At 34.9% G+C, this 20,206-nt stretch overlaps 1 protein-coding gene across 2 annotated transcripts in view; it reads left to right on the top strand.

Annotated features, from left to right (window-relative positions):
• The window catches only part of LOC123525238 (uncharacterized), a 74,964-nt gene extending 55,759 nt beyond the window's left edge, over positions 1-19,205 (top strand). For both annotated transcript variants that reach the window (XM_053525405.1, XM_053525406.1), the window contains exons 6-7: positions 5,286-5,313; positions 11,206-19,205. In XM_053525405.1, the coding sequence (XP_053381380.1) occupies positions 5,286-5,313; positions 11,206-13,388 (2,211 nt within the window). In that variant the 3' untranslated portion in view covers positions 13,389-19,205. The remainder of the gene's footprint in view (positions 1-5,285; positions 5,314-11,205) is intronic.
• The last annotated feature ends 1,001 nt before the right edge of the window (positions 19,206-20,206 follow it).

Raw genomic sequence — 20,206 nt, 5'->3', positions numbered from 1 at the left:
TATAGTAAAAGGGGATAATTAAATAATAGCTAGGCAGAGTTATTGTTCTCTGACAATGTACTTTCTGTCAATAGCCCCCATTATTTTGTGAAGATTCAATGAAATGTCATTTATTTAATACTTTCAAGTAATGCACCCGACAAGCATTATTTTCAATAATAATCAAAAAAGGGTAAGGTACAGTTTTTAATACTGTATTTGTCTTAATGGCCTGCAGGATGTACGAGCGTTCTTATTTTTTTCGTTTTTTTTTTTTTTTTTTTTTTTTTTTGTGTATCCGCCATTTTGAAAACTGTTTCTCGAGTATAACTTCCCAACAAAATATTAATGCTAACTCATTCAAAATATGGCTAATAATGTACCATTTAACAAAATAGATTCTACTCGTCAACAAGAGGGCCAAGATAGCCATAGATCGCTCACCTGAGTAACACACCATAAAAGTGTAAACATACTTGACCTAGTAATTTCATGGAAACACATATTCTAGCCAATTTTCATTGATAAAGATTGGACCAAAAATGTGATCTCCTGAGTTTCAGCAAGTATTTTCTTAGATATGACCTAGTGACCTAGTTTTAGACCTCAAATGACCCATTTATAAATTTGAACTATACTTTTTAAAGGCAATCATTCTGACCAAATTTCATGAAGATCAATTAAAAAATACAGTCTCTATCGCATACACAATTTTTTTCTTTGATTTGACCAAGTGATCTAGGTTTTGACCCCAAATGACCCATATTCAACTTCTACCTAAATTTTATCAAAGCAATCCATCTGACCAAATTTTATGAAGACCAGCTGAAAAATACAATCTCTGTTGCATGCCCAAAGTATTTCTTTCTTTTGACCTAGTGATCTAGTTTCTTACCGCAGATGACCAACATTCAAACTCAACGTAGATTTTTTATCAAGGTAATCATTCTGGAATAATTTTATGAAGATCTGATATAGTCTAGGTCGAGTTTGAATATAGGTCGTCTGAGGTATGAAACTAGATCAATAGGTCAAATCAGAGACTGTATTTTTCAGTTGGTCTTCATAAAATTTGGTCAGAATGACTGCCTTGATGAAATTTAGGTAGACGTTGAATGTGTGTTGAATATGGGTGATTGAGGTCAAAGACTAGATCACTTGTTCAAATCAAAGAAAAACTTTGTGTATGCGATAGAGACTGTATTTTGCATTTGATCTTCATGAAATTTGGTCAGAATGATTGGCTTGGTAAAATATATTAAAATTTATATATGGGTCATTTGAGGTCAAAATCTAGGTCACTAGGTCATATCTAAGAACATACTTGTTATATTCTAGAAACATTTTTCAAAATGGCGGATATACCAAATACACAAAATATAAAAAAATGCCCGTACATCCTGTAGGCCATTAAGACAAATGCAGTATTAAAGAATAAAAACTGTATCTTAACTTTTTTTAATTTTGTCCATCTATTATTGAAAATAATGCTTGTCCGGTGTATTACTTGAAAAGTATTAAATAAATGACATTCCATTGAATCTTCACAAAATGATGGAGGCTGTTGACGGAAAGTGCAGTGTCAGAGAACCATAACTCTGCCTAGTTGTTTCTTAATTATTTCCCTTTCTATACAACATAAGGCTTCTCCAGAGCATTACCTGAAATGTATTTATGTCACATTATGTGACCTTTACAAAATGAGAGAAGCAAATATTAAACTAAATGATATGTCTTTTGCCTTAATTATCTCCCTTTATTAATTTTCTTCTTTTTTCTCTTTATTTTCAGGGTGGGGGGTCTATAGTGGAACAAGCACATGCAACGTGGAGCACCATTCGATTCTTTGTTTTTGTTTGTCGTATGTCGCGTAAGTAATTAACGATATCCAATTGGTTTTCGATAGCTTCAGTAAAGCTAGCTTCACACAACTTTTTTCGAACAAAACAATTGTAAGATCATGGCATAAAACTATCGTTAAAACAGTATGCACTAGATTAAAAACCTTGATATGTTTAGAAAAGTGCGAGGAAGTGTTGGATTACTTTGAAAAGGAACTCATTATTGCAATTATATCAGCAGCATGAAAATAGATACATGTAATAACAAAAATAATGAAAAACATATAACAAGAAATGAGACCATTACAAAGCCAATGCCAGTTTGTAAACACTTGTAGTTTGGACTAACTTACTGCCACCAAACTTTGTGTATAGAAAGTTTATCTGAAAAAGAAAGTTGAATTATATTTGTGATGATGATGCTGAAGTAGAAGAATGGTTTCCACTAGATATCTTTAGTTTGGGTACACTTATGGTCAGTATATTTGGTGTGTAGAAGGCTTCTATCAAACACAAAAGTTTGGGAATGTATTTGAGGACACTCAGACCGGTCAATGTCTTTGTAGCTAAAAATAAAATATGCGGTAATATTTGAGATTAAAATAGATTTGTTGTGATTTGGAATGGGAGGATATCGATTCAAATCTTACTGGGATCCCTTTGTTTCGTTTTTAGCTCACCTGAGCACTAAGTGCTAGGGGTGAGCCATTGTGATCGCTCACGGTCCGGCGTCCGTCCGTCCACACTTTCCTTTAACAAACATCTCCTCCTAAACAACTAAGCCAATTTTAATGAAAATTCACAGGGATGATTCTTGGATGGTCTTCTTTAAAATTATTCAAAGAATTGAATTCCGTACAAAATTCTGGTTGCCATGGCCGAAAGGAAAAACTTTGAAAGATTTTTGTCCAAAACCACAAGATGTAGGGATTTGATATTTAGTATGTAGCATCACCTATAGAGTATCTACGAAGATTGTTCCAAATATCCCCCTAGGGTCAAATTTGGCCCCACCCTGGGGGTCACATGGTTATATAGACTTATATAAGGAAATCTTTCGAAAATCTTCTTGTCCAAAACCATAAGGCCTAGGGCTTTTATATTTAGTATGTAGCATCATCTAATGGACCTCTACAAAGATTGTTCAAATTACCCCCCTAGGATATAATACGGCCCCGCCCTGGAGGTCACATTGTTTCTATAGGGAAACAATTTGAAAATCTTCTTGTCAAAAACAAAAGGGCTTAGGACTTTGATATTTGGTATATAGCATCATATAGTAAGCTTCTACCTTGGTTGTTCAAATTATCCCCTAGGATGAAATATGGCCCCGCACAGGGGCGTCACGTGGTTAATATAGACTTGTATATAGAAAAAACTTTAAAAATCTTCTTGTCTGAAACCACAAGACCTAGGCTTTTGATATTTGGTTTGTAGCATTGCCTTGTGGTCCTCTAACAAGATTGTTCAAATTATTCCCCAGGGGTGAAAAGAGGCCCTGCCTTGGGGTCCAAAGTTTTACAATGACTTAAATGGGGAAAAAACTTTAAAAATCTTCTTGTCTGAAAGTTCAAGGCCTATTCCTTTGATATTTTGTTGGTATCATTGCTCAGTTGGTCTCTAACAAGATTGTTCGAATCATGCCCCTGGGGTGAAAGGAGGCCCGCCCAAGGAGTCACTTGATATATCAGTTATAAAGGAAAAATACTTCGAATATTATCAGATCATGTTTCCTAGACTGTCTAATTATATTTACCTGATGACCCGAAGTGATAAGGAGTCACCCGACTGTGACCTTGACCTACTGACCTTCTTTCTTGTTTATTAAGATACAGCCTTGAAATTTGGATGACATGTACAGTGTTGCACATTGATCTTAAAACTGACTTTCAGTGACCATGAATATGACCTGCTGACCTACTTTCTTCTTTTTGAAGCTTTAGCAAAGAAATTTGTTCAAGCAAGCAACTTAATTCAGTTGAGCGATATAGGGCCATTAGGGCCCACTTGTATTTTTTTTTCGTGACAAAAGGGTCATTTTAATGCCATTGAGTAACTAGAAATAGTAATTTATGGTCAAATTTATGATAAAAGATAGATGTATCATGTAGTATGAATTATGTTGCGAACATTTATCCTCGCGGATCACACATTTTAGAAAATCAACTGTTCTGTTAAATTATATCCGTCAATGCACACTGTCTCTGTACAGTCGATGTAAGCTTGAGATCCAGATGAATATCATAGAAAAAATATATAGCTTCTCCCGTCCCAGTTAGTTTAAAAGACAAAAATGTCACCGCAAATTTGTGGGACATGAAAACAGATATTAGTGTATACTTGTATATGCAATTTTGAAACAGTAAAAGTATGTTTTACAATTTTCATCTGTATATAAAACAACATCGGATGTTATCCTATAAGTTCATGGAGTTATTGTGCTATATGCAGACTCTTTTGTATTGTTAAGGTCTTTCCACTATACCGTGGTGATGATTCGTACGTATAAATTCTCTCTTTATATAACAATTTACAATGCAAAATTGTACACTTGCGAATCGTATTTGTAAGTTAATTACATCGATATTCAGTGTATGTTCGATATTATAAATTGTTTGTAACGCTAGGCGCTTTGACGTTATTGATCTGGTATATTGTGGTGGTGATTTGTTCGTATCAATTCTCACTACCTAATATACATACGTAGTAGGTATTTATTCCAACCAATCATAATTGATTATGTTTCTGTTTAATTGTTAAAAATTGTATGATAACGTTTTAGGTTATTATTTCTCTTCCATTGTGAGGATTATATTTAAATAAGCATATACAATATCCATTGGTTGTGCCAATGATTTTTTTTATAAATATAGGTTAAATCATGTTTTGTCGGCTTAGGGCATTCATTGAAAAAACGCATGCATACCTTTTATGACTTTCGTCAATTTCTGTCCCGATTGCTTCAGTACTTTTGTAAGTTCAAACATATTTTCTTGCAAACTATTGCCATATATAATATGTATACCTTCACGAAGGGGCCTTTGTGACCGGGTTGGTAAGGTCGCTGACTTCATTTCACTTGCCTCTCATCGATGAGGGTTCGAGCCTCACTCGGGGCGCTGAATTCTCCATGTGAGGAAGCCTTCCAGCTGGCTTACGGAAGATCGGTGGTTCTACCCAGGTGCCCGCTCGTGATAAAATAATGCAGGAAGGGGCATCTGGGGTCTTCCTCCACCATTAAAGCTGGAAAGTTGCCATATGTGTCGGTGCGACATTAAATCCAACAAAGAAAACAAAACAAAATACCTTCACGAAACATTCGGATTGAAATAATACAATACACTCAAGCCATTACCTGTTCCATGTAGCAAAGTAATCATCATGGAAGAAAGGATACGTTATTCGCCAGGCAACATTAATTGACTCCGTGTCTAACTGCTTAAAGTTTTTTCTATTTACTTTCAGGTAACAGATGGAGAAAACGACTATTTTGGTTATAAAGTCTTTTTTAATACGTCATACATAGGAGGTTCTATTATTTTGTGATTATAATATGTAATGTTTCCCGATTTTATGGGATTCATATTACTGTTTTTGCCTTTGCTTTTGTCTGTCTGTCTGCAGTTAGTTTGAATGCGCCTCAGTTGTAGATGGATTTCAGTAAAACTTTAAAGGAGTGATTTGTAAAAAGCCTAATTGCTCTTCTGGACTTATGCTAATGTAATAGTAATTAAATCTGAATAGTATCTCATAGGCATGATCAGTAGTAAGTCTAGTCGTTGTCGTTAAATGATTTTTCACTGCGTTATGCTCATTCAAATTTTATGTATTTTCTAAGTAGAGGTTATTGTGTGTTTGATTGTCATATCTATAGCATCTGCTTGAACTTTAGAGGAGTATTAATCATATTATGCATATCTTTGACATTTCCTTTTCGAAAATGAGATATGGTTCCTTATTTTATGGTTATTTCTGGATTAAATTTGTCAGGCCTTCTCATGTTGTTGTTGGTGAATTTCAGTAAACCTTCATAGGAATGATCTCTAGCAAGTCGAAATTCACATAATACAGTGAGTTGAACGGTTTGATGATTTTTGGCTTAATTATGGCCATTTTATTTTTATACAGACTTTGTAGTGATTCATCCATTTACTCTCCAAACGTTTAGTTTGATGCCAATAAAACTTTCCAGGAAAACCTGGTATTGAAAGACTTATTGTATAAATTGGTGCTTCGCTCCGCTCAGAAGTATTTCGTTGAGTAATGGCGTCTTAATGGCACGTTAAATGTTTTATGTTTTTTTAGAATACAATACGCCTAACATTACTTGATTAAGCAGGACTTGAAACTTCGGCTGATTTATGTAAAGAATTATGTCGAAACGTCTCTCTAAAATATTTATCTTGGAATTATGGTCCCTTAAATTATATTGACTTTGTCCTTGTCTCCTTTCCTATGCTAGTGAAAGGATATTGATGCATTTTACAGGAGTGATCCGTAACAATCCTAGTTGCGCACATACTTCGACTTTTTTCGACGAGTTATAGCATATATATTGAAAGAGTGAAAGGGAAATGCTTGTCCTTAATCCTTTACTGCAGTAATTCTTACTTTGCCTAGTTGTGTATGATGTTGGGATATTCTGTTCAAACTTACTGTTTATGGAAATATGGCACCTGATAAAATTTGAAACGGCACTGGATTGTATAGCAACGTCCTAATTGTATACATAATGGGATTATTTGTAATATGACTGTTCTTTGATTTCTTTATAAAACCTCAGCTGCGATTTCTGTAAAATTGCACGGGAGTGATTGGTATTCTTGAAATTATTTAATAAAGTTTGGCCAAAATACTTCTCCCATATTATTAGTGGAATTCAAAGTGAACTACAAAGTAATGTACAACAGTAATAAGCCTTGTAGTGTAAATATTACGAATTTTGTTGTAAGAACATTTCTCATTGTGTTATTGTTCTAGATTTCTGTACATGATTTCTATGACGAGATCGATTTATTTCTTTTCCAAACGCTTTTTAATAACACTTCACATGAATTTTTGATATGTGTCAATATTTCCTACTGTTATACCTCCACAAAACGAAGTTTGGGAAAGTGTGGAGGTATCTAGGAGTGAGCTTGTATATCGGTCTGTCTGTCGGTTGGTCAGTCCGTTTGTTTTCATGGTTTTCGGATGATAACCCATGAAAGGCTTGATCGACTTAAATATGCTTTGGCTCACAGGTGGTACATCAGAAAATACAGGTAAAGTTTAATTCTGGGGTCAGTAGATGAAAGGTCAATGTCACAGTGAACAGTTAAACGGTTTCCAGATGATAACTTAAGAACGCTTGGCCCAAGGATAACAAATTTTGGTACACAGGTGTTACCTGATAAAAAGCAGGTCAAGTTCGACTTTGAGATCAGTACGTCAAAGGTCAAGGTCAAAGTGACCCTGAAAATTTAAATGGTTTCAGGATGATAACTTGAGAACGATTAAGCCTAGGATGATACATTTTGGTGCACAGATGTAACATCATAAAATACAGGATAGGTTTGACTTTGAGGTCAGTAAGTCAAAGGTCAAGGTCACAGTGACCTCGAACATTCATAGGGTTTCTGGGTGATATGCTGAGAACGCCTCGGTCTAGGATCATACATTTTAGTATACAGGTGTAGCATGATAAAATACAGGTCAATTTTGACTTTGAGGTCAGAAGGTCAAAGGGCAAGGTCACAGTGACCCTGAACCTTTAAACCGTTTCTGGATGATAGCTTGAGAATGCCTAAGCCTAGGATGGTAAATTTTAGCACACAGGTATAACATCATGAAATACAGATCCAGTACGACTTTGAAAATAGTAGGTCCAAGGTCAATGTCACAAAAACACAAAACAGTTAAACGATTTTCAGATGATAACTCGAAAACGTTTAGACCTAGGATTATGAAGATTGGTAGAGAAGTTGTTTATGAACAGCAGGTGACCCCTAATGATTCTGACATCAATAGTTTAAAGGTCAAGGTCACAGTGACCCGGAACAGTTAAACGGTTTCTGGAAGATAACTTGAGAATGCTTTAGCCTAGGATGATATATTTTAGTACATAGGTGTAACATCGTGAATACAGGTCAAGTACAACTTTGAGGTTAGTAGGTCAAAGGTCAAGGTCACAATAACATATAACAGTAAAACGGTTTTCAGATGATAACTCGCGAGCGCTTTGGCCTAGGATTATGTAAATCAATACAGAAATTAGTTATGACCAGCACATAACCCTTTATGATTTTGAGGTTAATAGTTCAAAGGTCAAGGTCACAGTGACCCGGAACATTGAAACGGTTTTCGCACAATAACTTCAGAATGCTTGAGACTTGGATCACGAAACTTAATAGGGAAGTTAGTCTTGACCAGCACATGACTAATATTGATTTCGAGTTATAAAGGTCAAAGGTCAGGATGACCCGGAACATTTAAGTCTTTTCCATACAATAACTTGAGAAAACTTCGGCCGAGAATCATGAAACTTCATAGGGAAATTGATCATTACCACCAGATGACCACTATAGAGTGTCAGGTCAGTAGGTCAAAGGTCAAGCAAGTTCTGCTTTGACATTAGCTTATTTCTTTGATAAGGCTATATTGTAGGGTTATAATTCGACACTCATGTGACGATTCTAGTTAAAGGGGCGGTTTCCATAAGGCAAAGATACAAAAATATGCCACTTCATATGCACTTTGTAAAATCTTACAAATTTTGCAACTACCAACTTTTCGGAAAACCACAACATTTCTTGACATACATGTTTGTAAAGGTATGCTGCAGAAATAAATGTCCTACATCATGTCAGTATGTGTGTTATAGTATACACATTACCCCTTTACTTTTAGTTCAGCTGATATAAAACACTGAAATCCACCTATTTGTTCTGTAAGGCAGGACAAGTATGGAATTATCCGACCCACACTTAAGACATGATTCTCTCAAAACTAAAGCTCCGATTGGCGAGCTATTTCCGAGATGTAAGACCCATTCATAAGGCTAACTGTTAGCAAAAATAAATCAAAGTCTGTACCAGGAAAACAGCCTTATGGAGACTGCCCCTTTACCATCAGTTTCAACTCATCAAGCATTCTCAATCGGATAGATATGAATAAAAGACACATGCACTGTGTGTGCATGTGTCAATCCGTAAAGGATACCTCGTAGCGCATTTTCCCGTGTTTAGTACCTCGAAGCCTTTGGCACAGAAGCCTCACAGCTGAAAACAATATAGATATGATTGACTCCGGCAAAAGTGCTTATAAAAAGGATTAAATGACAAAAATAAGATTTATTAAGATCATCGCCATGTCTCACGGAACTTTCGATAGGTTTATTTTTAGCTTACCTGAGCATGAAGTGCTCAAGGTGAGCTTTTGTGATCGCCCTGTGTTCGTCGGTTGTCGTCGTCCGTCGTCGTTAACAATTTGACTGTTAACACTCTAGAGGTCACAGTGTTGGCCCAATCTGAATGAAACTTGATCAGAATATTACCCTAAATAACGAAGTTTGGGGGTATATAGGAGTAAACTTGTCTGTCGGTCTGTCTGTAGTCTGCCGGTCTATCGGTCCGTTGGTTTTATGGTTTCCGGATGATAACTCTTGAAAGGCTTGACCGATTTAAATATTTTTTGGTAAACAGGTGTAACATCAGAAAATACAGGTCATTTTCGACTTTATGGTTAGTAGGTCAAAGGTCAAGGTCACAGTGTTACCGGATGATAATTTGAGAACTATTGGACCTAGGAACATATATTTTTGTACACAGATGTATCATCATAAAATGCAGGTCAACTTCGACTTTGAGGTCCGTAGTTCAAAGGTCAAGGTCACAGTGACCCTGAAAAATTAAATGGTTTCCGGATAATAACTTGAGAACGCTTGGGTCTTGGATCATAATTTTGTACACAGGTGTTTCATCATGAAATGCAGGTCAGGTATTACTTTGAGGTCAGTCGGTCAAAGGTCAAGGTCATGGTGCCTCGGAACAGGTAAACGGTTTCCGGATGATAACTTGAGAACACTTGGGCCTAGGATCATAACTTTTTGTACAAGGGTGTAACATGATAAATTACAGGTTAAATTCGACTTTGTGGTTAGTAGGTCAAAGGTCAAGGTCACAATGACACAAAATAATTAAACGGTTTCCGGATGGTAACTTGAGAACGCTTGAGCCTAGGATTATGAAAATTGATAGGGAGGTTGGTTATGACCTGCAGATGACCCTTTTGATTTTGCGGACAAAGGGTAACAGGTCAAGGTCACCTTGACCCAGAACATTATAAACGGTTTTCCGACAATTTCAGAACACTTTGGATTAGGATAAAAAACTTATTAGGGAGGTTGGTCATGACCAGCAGATGACTCCTATTGTTTACGAGTTCCAAAGGTCAAAGGTCAGAGTGACCTGGACTATTGAAACCTTTTCCGGACAATAACTTGAGAACGCTTAGGCCGAGGATCATGAAACTTCATAAGGATGTTCATCATGACTAGCAGTTGGCTTGTATTTCGAGGTCAGTAGGTCAAAGGTCAAGCAAGTTTGGCTTGACAATGGCTTACCGGTAGTTCTGTGACACGGACATGATGTGGGGGTAAAATTCGTCACTCCTGTGACAACTTTAGTTTGTTTAGAGGGTTGATGATATTCATCCTCGGGAGCTGCAGTTAAATATAACTAGCAACTCGGATACTTCTGCTTCATATCTATATTTACATCTCTCTATTAGCAATTACAGTGCAACCTCTGTAGAGCAACACTCTTCGGGAGATACAAATTTTGACTGTTATGTAGAGGTTGTTGTTATGTAGAGGTAAATTTGACAGTATATTTCAGCTTAGGGAAATTTTGATGATGTTGTTTTAGAGAGGTTTTTGCTTAAGAGAGGGCCGCTCTAGAGAGGTTGTACTGTATATATAAAGAGCATTTGTGCGTTTTACATGCCTTCTGTTGCCTTTGCGTATGTTAGGGTTTCACCTGGCGGGGATAAGTTTTATTTACACTGTGCTGTGACTTTGAACATGGTGGGGTAAGAGTGAGGTTGTGTTCAACATAAACCGGTTAAGCTCCTTAGCGGTGGTTTTGCCATTGACCGTTCGAAGGCGATGTGCCAAGGTCAAACTGTTTAAAAAAGTTTACGTTGATATGAATGTTATGCCACTAGATCATAGAAAAACACTGACATTTAAATAATATCTTTAAATGGATATTAAATGAAAGTTTTCTTGTCCGTATAGGTCCTTACTCAACAATTGTCATACTCTATGATATAAGTTGACAAACTTGCATCAAAGTCAGTTAAGCTGTACAACTCCGGGCAGTCATATACCTCTTTTTACTTGCAGAACGAAGTCAAGAGGACATTACATGCAATAATTACGATTCACGACAGCCTGATGTATTTGAACGCGATCCTTATGCATTAGACCTTTACTGTAAAGCATTATCTCAAGGTGAAGAAACAGACTCTACAGTTAGAGTAAATGTTGTTGGTAACTTCGCTCAAGGTAAAACGTCATTGATAAAACGACTATGCATGCAAAACATTAAAGATGTCGAAAGTAGTGTAGAAATAAATCACTGCATATATGAACACATTCATAGCAATGTTGTTTTTTACACAAAAGATACAGAGGAGGGTGGAAATGAAGTTATTAACCGTATTGCCTCAGTCGCACAACTAGAAAAAGAGAAAGAAGTTTGTTTGCAGGCATATCAATCACAGATAAGTTGTGGTCAGGATTATGTTTTCCAAGAACCTTTCCTAGAAGAATCGTCATCTGCAAGTTATGAAAAGTATATAAACACAAATGAACATATTTTCTCAGACGAGACATTGGAAACACTCGAAAGAGATCTTGAGCGTTCAGCGTCTATGCTTGACAGAAGTTCAGAGAATTTGGATAATGATGATGCCAGTTCCATACAGAAGAAAGAAGAAAAAAATACCGGAATTACCTCTCTAACACAAGATGAACAAAGGGCCTTTTCACGGCTTCTTGAATCCAATCCAGACAAAAACAACATAGGCAAAGATCTTGAAATCTGGGACTTCGGGGGTCAGTTTATATTCTATGCGACACATACTTTATTTCATAGTAGGCGTGCAGTATACCTTTTGGTATTTGATTTAACAACGCCATTAGACAAAGTCGTAAAGGACCTGGAGTATCCTGATGAAAATGGAGACAAAAACATGGAACAGTATGCAAGATTTTGGATGAATTCAATACATACGTATGTTGGATCTGAAGATGCTTCAGAACCTCCAGTAATTCTAGTGGGAACACATAAAGACAAATTAAAAGGAGATGAACGCACAAAGCAAAGGTTTATAGAGGAATACTTTGAGAAAATTAGGAAACTGTTTGAAGACTCAAAACTGATCAATCACATTCAGCCAGCAGATTTTGCAGTTGATAACACCCGTTCTGAAGATACTGATATTTTGGAATTACGTAAGGAGATCATACGTGTAGGAGCAAAGTATACAAAAGCAAAAACTATTCCAGCAAGATGGATACCATTAGAACGAACGCTAAAAAGAATCAGGAAAGAGAAGATAATAACATTTGCGAAAGTGATGGAAATTGATGCAGAAAACGAGTATCCACTGAAAGAAGAGGAACAAGTAAAACTGTTTTTACAATACCACCATGCGAAAGGAAAACTGTTCTACTTCGACGAAGAACCAATCTCCGCCTACGTGGTTCTGGACGCACAGTACCTTATTGACGCCTTTAAGTGTATCGTAACATCAGGCAGATTTTGCAGAAAGGATCCAACATGTCGATATCTTTGGAACACTTTTACAAGACAAGCGAGGCTAGAAACTGAGCTTATCGAAAAACTTTGGGGTAGAGATACGAACAGCGATTTTCTCAAACACAAAAATGTACTTTTAATGTATTTGCAAAAGCATTTTATCATGTCGGAGGCCTCCATCTATGACGAGAATACTCTGACGTCACACGGATTAGGCTGGTACGTAGTTCCAAGCTTGCTAAGTGACCACAGTACTGCAGATACACTGAAAGAATTTCTCACGAAAAGGCGGCAATCATCTGTAAGGTTCGTTATGTCATTTCGCGAGTCTCCACTTGTACAAGTTGTATATCATCGGCTCCTTGCAGCGATGATAGGAAAATGGCCTGTAGTTCAAATGGCATCAGCACAAAAGAAGACATTACTACTGTATGAAAATCTAGGAGTATTCAAACTGGATAATTCTCATGCTGGAATTGCAGAAGTCAAAGACAGCGACATTGATTTGCGGGTTATCAGTCTCTGTCCTTCGTCAAATGTTGACCACGAAACTGGTGAAAAATTCCGACGATATTCTGAATCAATAGTGAAAAATGAATTTAGGAAGTTGCGCAATTCGTCTGTAAAGCCGGAAAACTCCTACACATCATGTTTCAGATGTAACAACGAAAGCCATGGCTTAAATGGAGGCATAATCATAATGCCATTAGAACACATTAGGGATAAAAAATTGGAGCCTTGTCCAGATATGACGAGCCATTAAATTTATCCAGAACAAGCACTGTCTGAATGGTATCTATACGACAGAGTGAGAGAGTTGACACCTGATTGTCACCTAGATGAGAGACAGCTTAGTAAGATCTCTCAGACAGTCGGAAATAATTGGGAATTACTAGGTCTTGAACTAGGATTAAGTGATGTACAACTCCAGAGAGTAGCAATGGACTATCCAACTTCCGACATGAAAATCTATAAGATGCTATTAAAATGGAGGAAAATAAAAGATGAAGGAGCAACCCTGAATGCTCTAATCCATGCTATGAAAACTGTGAAAAATGTTTATATTGAGTGGGATGACATTCGAAATATCATCGAACAAATTGAACTTGAGCGACACTAAAATACAGTCTAAACCATAAAGGTAGGAAAAAACAAAATAGCAGTACTTGTTGATGGGATAACTTTGCAAACATATAAGATTTGCTCATCGTTTTAAAAGTGATAAAACACTTAAGCTCCTAAAACAAATGTCACTTTTGGCCAGAAACTTTAAATTCTGAAAATATATTGTCGAAATCGATCAATAAGTCTAGTGTGCATTAACGTAACTTCAATTGTTTTCTTAAAACATCGCCGTAAAAATGTACAAACACTTCGTTTCTAGGTCCATGCTCGCATAATACCTTGGTTCCCGGATGAACCTCTGGCACATTTCGCCGATATTTATGGTATGGTCACATATCAAAACGTTACAGCGAATCAGCGTCGTTTCGCGACAAATCGCGTCCGTTCCAATATCGATGTCGACTTGCGAAGAATAGTGATTTTTCTTTATGTAAATCTGTTAACATCAAATTACAGGAATGAAGCCACAATCATGGAATATCGCTTTATTATCGTTCATTCATCGTAAACTTGCTTACATGTTGTTTGAAGTTATAATTCGGCTTGTCGAAAAATGGCGAACAATGATTGGCTAAAACCATTTCCGGCAGTATTTACGAGTGTGCATGCTAACCAAATAAACGATAGAAATAAATCAGAGGTTCGTCTCGGTATTTTTGACGAATGTCTGATGGATAAGAATGTTCCAGGTCAGGAACACAAATAGTTGATAACACAAATAGCTGATGTTTTTTAATAAACGAGAAGAAATCAAGTCTAACCTCAGCCAGCCATTAATGATTCAAATGATTTGTCGTGTAGTTATTACCCTGAAATCAGCCACATCATTTTAGGCACAAAGAATATATTTTCTATCATATGACTAAAACATTATATCTCGATGGCTTAGCGCGATACTGGTCCAAGTGACATTTTTTTTACAAAATCACTGTTTTACATATTTTCATTAACTAAGGTCAAATACACCGTCTGTGAAAAAATAGGGTAATGTACCCATTTTTACCCACTTTGAGTTGGACTTATATTTCACTAAAACAATGCTTCTTGACACATCTAACTTGAGATGGACTTAAATTGCTCTGATAAAATTGTTTGATTTTACCAATATACATTAGTTAAACCTATCAATGAACAAAAAAAAAGTTTTTTTCTTTCAAGTTAAAGTACTACAAGTAAGTAAGTAGTAAAAGCAAGAAGTGCTCGATCATTTAGATCAAGAATTACAGCCAAAACTTCTAATATTTGGAGCAGGCAAATGGTCTGGCAAGTCCATCTAAAATTTCTTTTAACTCTCTTATAAAATTTTAAGCTGAAGTTCTGCCGCCAGTATATCAATTCCCTGTGGCCTGAAAGTGGCCAAGACGAACAAATATTATATGAGAAAAAGAGCCTATAAGGTTACTTGTGTAATTAGATTTTTACCATACCAAAACTGTTTTCCCACGTTATACTTTTGTTATTCCAATGAAAACATTATGAGAATGTTTTGTTCTATAGCAAAACTTGAGTTTATAGTAAATAGCTTGGTATCATTTTCTTTTTAACATGTAATTTCAATAAATGGATTTAATGGAGAATGTAGTAATGAATAAAATACTTTTTTTCCATTGCTGAAATAAATAATGATGCTAAGAATATTTTTGCTCTCACTGACATTTGACTGTCTGAGTTACATCAAAACTATTTTGACTAGTTGCATTATTTGCAATCAAAGTATCTTCTCATAGATTTGATTTATTAGATTAAGATTGTGATTTAACTACATAAAGATTTCCTTGCTAGCAAAAACGATTGGTCGTTTTGTATATATCAACTGCCACAAAGAAGAATTATGCAAAACATAATGTAACCTGAGGCACAACATTATCATACACTGTACTGCTTTGACTGAGTGCCATTTTAGCTCATCTGAATATTATTATTAATCTACCAGGTTTTGTTGTCACTTGATCGGCGTTGACGTTGGTTGAAATGTTTGTTCAGGTCCACCTTTTCTTAAAAACCATTTCTGAGAGCTAAAGCTTTGAAACTTTGCACTCTTGTTTTTTATCACTAGATGACTTAGTAGGCCTAGAACCATAACTCTGATATGCATTTTGTCAAAATTATGGCACTTTTTGTACTTAGAAAATTTGATTTTCTTATATGTCCACCTTTCTTTTTAAATCTTAGAGCTACAGCTTTGAATCTTGGCACACATGTTTATCATCAATAGATGACTCATGTAGATCAAGAACCATAATTTTCATATGCATTTTGTCAGAATTACCAGTATCTACCAAATTTTTAAAATCATTTTTGCAAAGACATTTTTTGCGGTAGTATGGTGAAGTCATGAATGAAACAATTTCTTGCATTATGCAAAATATGCAAAATTTTCTTAAAAATCATCACTTTTTACAAAAATTCGAAACAGCATGTTTTCAAAATTCGTTTTCACTATATTTTGCATGTTTTAACAACTCACTTGTAAAAGTTAAAGAAATCCTGCAAGAAAATATGCAGGAGGCCAATGCACATTTATCTGACCCTGTAACATAATTATGGTATCAAACATAGACTGACTTGGTTATGACACCTGTAATAAATTCCTATTGTATTTCAAGATAAATTCAATACAGTTGAGAAAGAAGTAATGTAAATCTGGAAATTTGTAAACAGCATGGTTCCTTAGTTGGTAGAGCATAGGAAGAGTATCCCAAGGCCAAAAGTTTACACTTCAGTCTGGCTGCATATTTTTCTCACATAATTAACATCTTGCCATAGCTTCATCACAGAAATGATGACAGCTCCATTTCCCTAATACATTTAAGTAGCTATGAGTAATTTGTTTGATTTCAAATTTAGTTTTATATATTAGGTTTTTTTGCTGTTGTTAATTCCATGTTAAAAGGTTGGAAGTCACAGAACTACTAGTAATTGTAGGATATGTAATTCTGTTGTGTTTTCATACAAGTTGGAAGATTCTGTTACTTTCTCTGAAGTACAGAATAATACTTGGGTTCTTGTCTGTATGTATAGTGGCAACACCCATTTCCCTATTCTAGTTGTACTGAAGTACTATCTTCCCTATTCCAGTTGAACTGAGTTGCCTATTTTCCTTATTCTAGCAATGCATTTTTACCCTATTTCAGTTGTACCGAGATGCCTATTTTTCCTATTTAAGTTTTACTGAGGTACGTATTTTCCCTATTCCTTTTGTACTGAGGTGCATTTTTACTCAGTTGTACCTAGGTGCCTATTTCCCTTTTTTAGTTGTACTTAGGTTTGCAGTTTTACTCAGGTGGCTATTTTCCCTATTTCAAGTGTTGTGAGTCTGAGGTGCCCGTTTTCCCTATTTCAGTTGTCCTGAGGTGATCTGGTAACTTTCTCTCTGTTTTTTTCCGGATTGTTACAATTACTTTCTTTAAACCTCTATTTGAAGGTAATTATCACAACTTTGCCACCAACAGGAATGGTCAGCTGAAAACCGACTTTTGTCTAAAATGTTTAGGATGGGCAAGACAAAATAATGTTTATCTTCATCTCCTCTTATAAAAATACAAATGTATATTTATTTTGTGTATAATTACAAAAAAAAATGTTTTCTTTTCAGTGCAGTTTTATTAGCTCTGAAACAGCGACAATACAATGTGAAAAATCGTCTAACTCAAGTTGGTCTTGTATTGCACTGAAAAACTGAATGCAATATTGGTCCAACTCTCAAATACACTATTTTAACTGCTTTTGCCAAAAAATAGATTTAAACCATAATTTCTTAAGGCATTTTATACCAGCATGTTAATTTATATTTTTCCAATCCAAATAACTTTCTTATAGGAACAGTTTTTTGTCTCTCCTGAATAATTTTAGAAAATTGTGTTGGACCATTATTGCGCTAAGCCATCGATCTTATGTTTGATTAAAACTCTATGATTGAGATTCATGTTCTGGTTAAATGTAAAATGTTTATTAATATACGGGATACGTTGTTTGAAAGGGCCATTGTTCATATGACTCATCTTATTAGTTTATGTAAAAGTGATAAAATAAAGTGTTTTTTAACTGATAGTAATTCTGTAAGAATTTTAGCTAAAGCTTCTTCTTAATAATACAAAGAAGACAACACTACATGTGTAAATAATGCTTATTTGTTTTATATCTACAAACCTTTAAATATTTTTTGGGTAATTAGTGCTTATGCTTACTTACAAATCTAGCGTCTGGCATCTGTATCATAAAACTGTTTTCTTAGATGAATTGGCAGCACTGATTTGGATACGATGTTTATGGGGCGATATTTGATGAAGAAAGGCCAATCTATATTAGTTAATATAGATCAAGTGTAAGAGAACTGTGATATTAAAGATTTTTATAAATGTTATATTTTAGTATCATTTGTGATAATTGTCTCTTGTGAATCGATTCATAGAATCGCTTTGTGCATTTTATGTTTAGATTATATTATATTATATTCGCTGATTTTCGTTAGTGTATGTCAGTGGATGAGACTTTAAAAGCATAAAACCTTAAATCTTAAACCAAAACAATTTCTAATAATAGGTATTTCAAATATAATTTGGGAACTACAGTATCTGTCACCATCAAAAAGTTTGCACATCTTTTTTTCTATTTCAATTCCATGGGACTAACTTACCCATTTGGAAAATTTAAGCTTGAAAATCTTTCGTTTTATTTCTTTACACGTAAAATCTTTCGCTATAATTGTTATAATGGCGATTTCATCATCATAACAATCAGGTGACTTAATACTTTCTTCATTTGACAGAAGAACAAATGTATTGGCATCGGCCCATAACCAAGTCAAAAACGACTGTCTTAGGCCAAATGATAAAGCCAGTATAAAATACTATTTTACATACAAAGGCCTCGCCAAATTAAAAAGTTGTTCATCAGATTTGCCGCTCGTATACTTTCTGAAACACAAAATATATATAGTTTGCTTTTGACTTGCGCTCGCTTCATCTGAACAAGTCAAGGCAAAATGTTTGGGTGCGCTACGTTTTACGGCAGTAACTGTGTACAAATGTTTATGAGTTCAGTCCCAGACTGTGCTTAAATGGACTTTAATCACAATAAATACACACTACGCAGACATCGTCTATATCATAACGTTTATATTTAGTTGCATTAAAGTTATTTTCCCCTTGATGCAATTATACCATTTACTTCAAAAGTTTACCAAGTTGTGTTGATACAAAAGATCGTATTTATTTCATTGAAAATCGGATTAAAAATCATATTATAGAGATGATTCCTACCCAAATAAATCAAAGGGGGACAACTCTAAATTGATCAATAAACTGAAGCCAACATTAAACATTGATCAAAAGTGAAAGAAAAATCAGATAGGTCCTTTTTCAAACAACTTATCAGGCAGACAAAATATGACCTACATTTGTTTAAATCCCTTTGTATTCAATATACAATATGCACGCTTTTCTCATGACTTACACTGACAATTATTTTGTAAGTTGTAGTGAGGCCCTGATAGAAAGTTTAGTAATGCTTGAAGATTATATAGAATAATGCATACATTCCTTTGAAGAAAATTAACGACATTAAGAAACGTTATTAAGTTTTGATCTTTTAGCCAAAGTTTGTTTAAATCATTTATTGTTCTCAATGGTGATACATTGGTTTAACCAACATTTATATATCAAAATATAAAATGTATATATATGCAACAATGAGAAATAATAAAAAAAGTTAAATTGGTAACACAAAAATTCATTGTCGTCAAATATAATCATAATGTTTTAAGGTAGTGGTTGTAATTACTACATGTTAAGGTAGCTGACAGGTAATGACTCTATGTAATGTAATTTAAGCAATTCTCAGTTTAAACATTATCCGGAGGGATCGAACTAGCACGATCATTTGCTTTCCTTGAAAAACGAATAAATGCTGAAAAAGCATATGGAGATTACTCTATGTGATGTCAACTACCATAAACAAACTAAAAGGTGTTTTATTTATTGTTGATAACAAAGTAATCGGATAATTTCAGATATCAACATTAATTTAAAAGTTATACCAGTGTTTACACAATTTGAAAAAAAAAGGTTTTTTGTTGGGGCCTCTCATTTACAAATATATCAACAATTATCACCTGAATTGAGTGCATTCATGAATGGAAAATATTGATGGCAAAATAGTGTAGGGGTTTGTTTACAATATATAATCTTTAATAACTTCTTTAAGGTACATTTTTGGTATGGTTTTGGTAAGCTTATAATAAAGAGCATGTCATTCTCTTTCACTCAGATTTTTTTCAAGCGTTTTAGACTCTTGGCTAGTCTTGGAATTTGACTTTATTAAAAGACAAAAGGAAGTTCAGTATAGGCTCTTTCAAAATGTTGAAAGTAGAGTAAACTTACCTTATACTCTATTAAATTTATTTAGCTGTGGGAGCTTTTGATATAGACTATAATTGGGGAAGTCCTAAAATCTTTG

The sequence above is a fragment of the Mercenaria mercenaria genome, chromosome 15 (genome assembly GCF_021730395.1).
Source record: "Mercenaria mercenaria strain notata chromosome 15, MADL_Memer_1, whole genome shotgun sequence".
Lineage (NCBI taxonomy): Eukaryota > Metazoa > Mollusca > Bivalvia > Venerida > Veneridae > Mercenaria > Mercenaria mercenaria.
The sequence above is the reverse complement of the archived record's forward strand: the minus strand, read 5'-3'. Positions and strand labels throughout refer to the sequence as shown.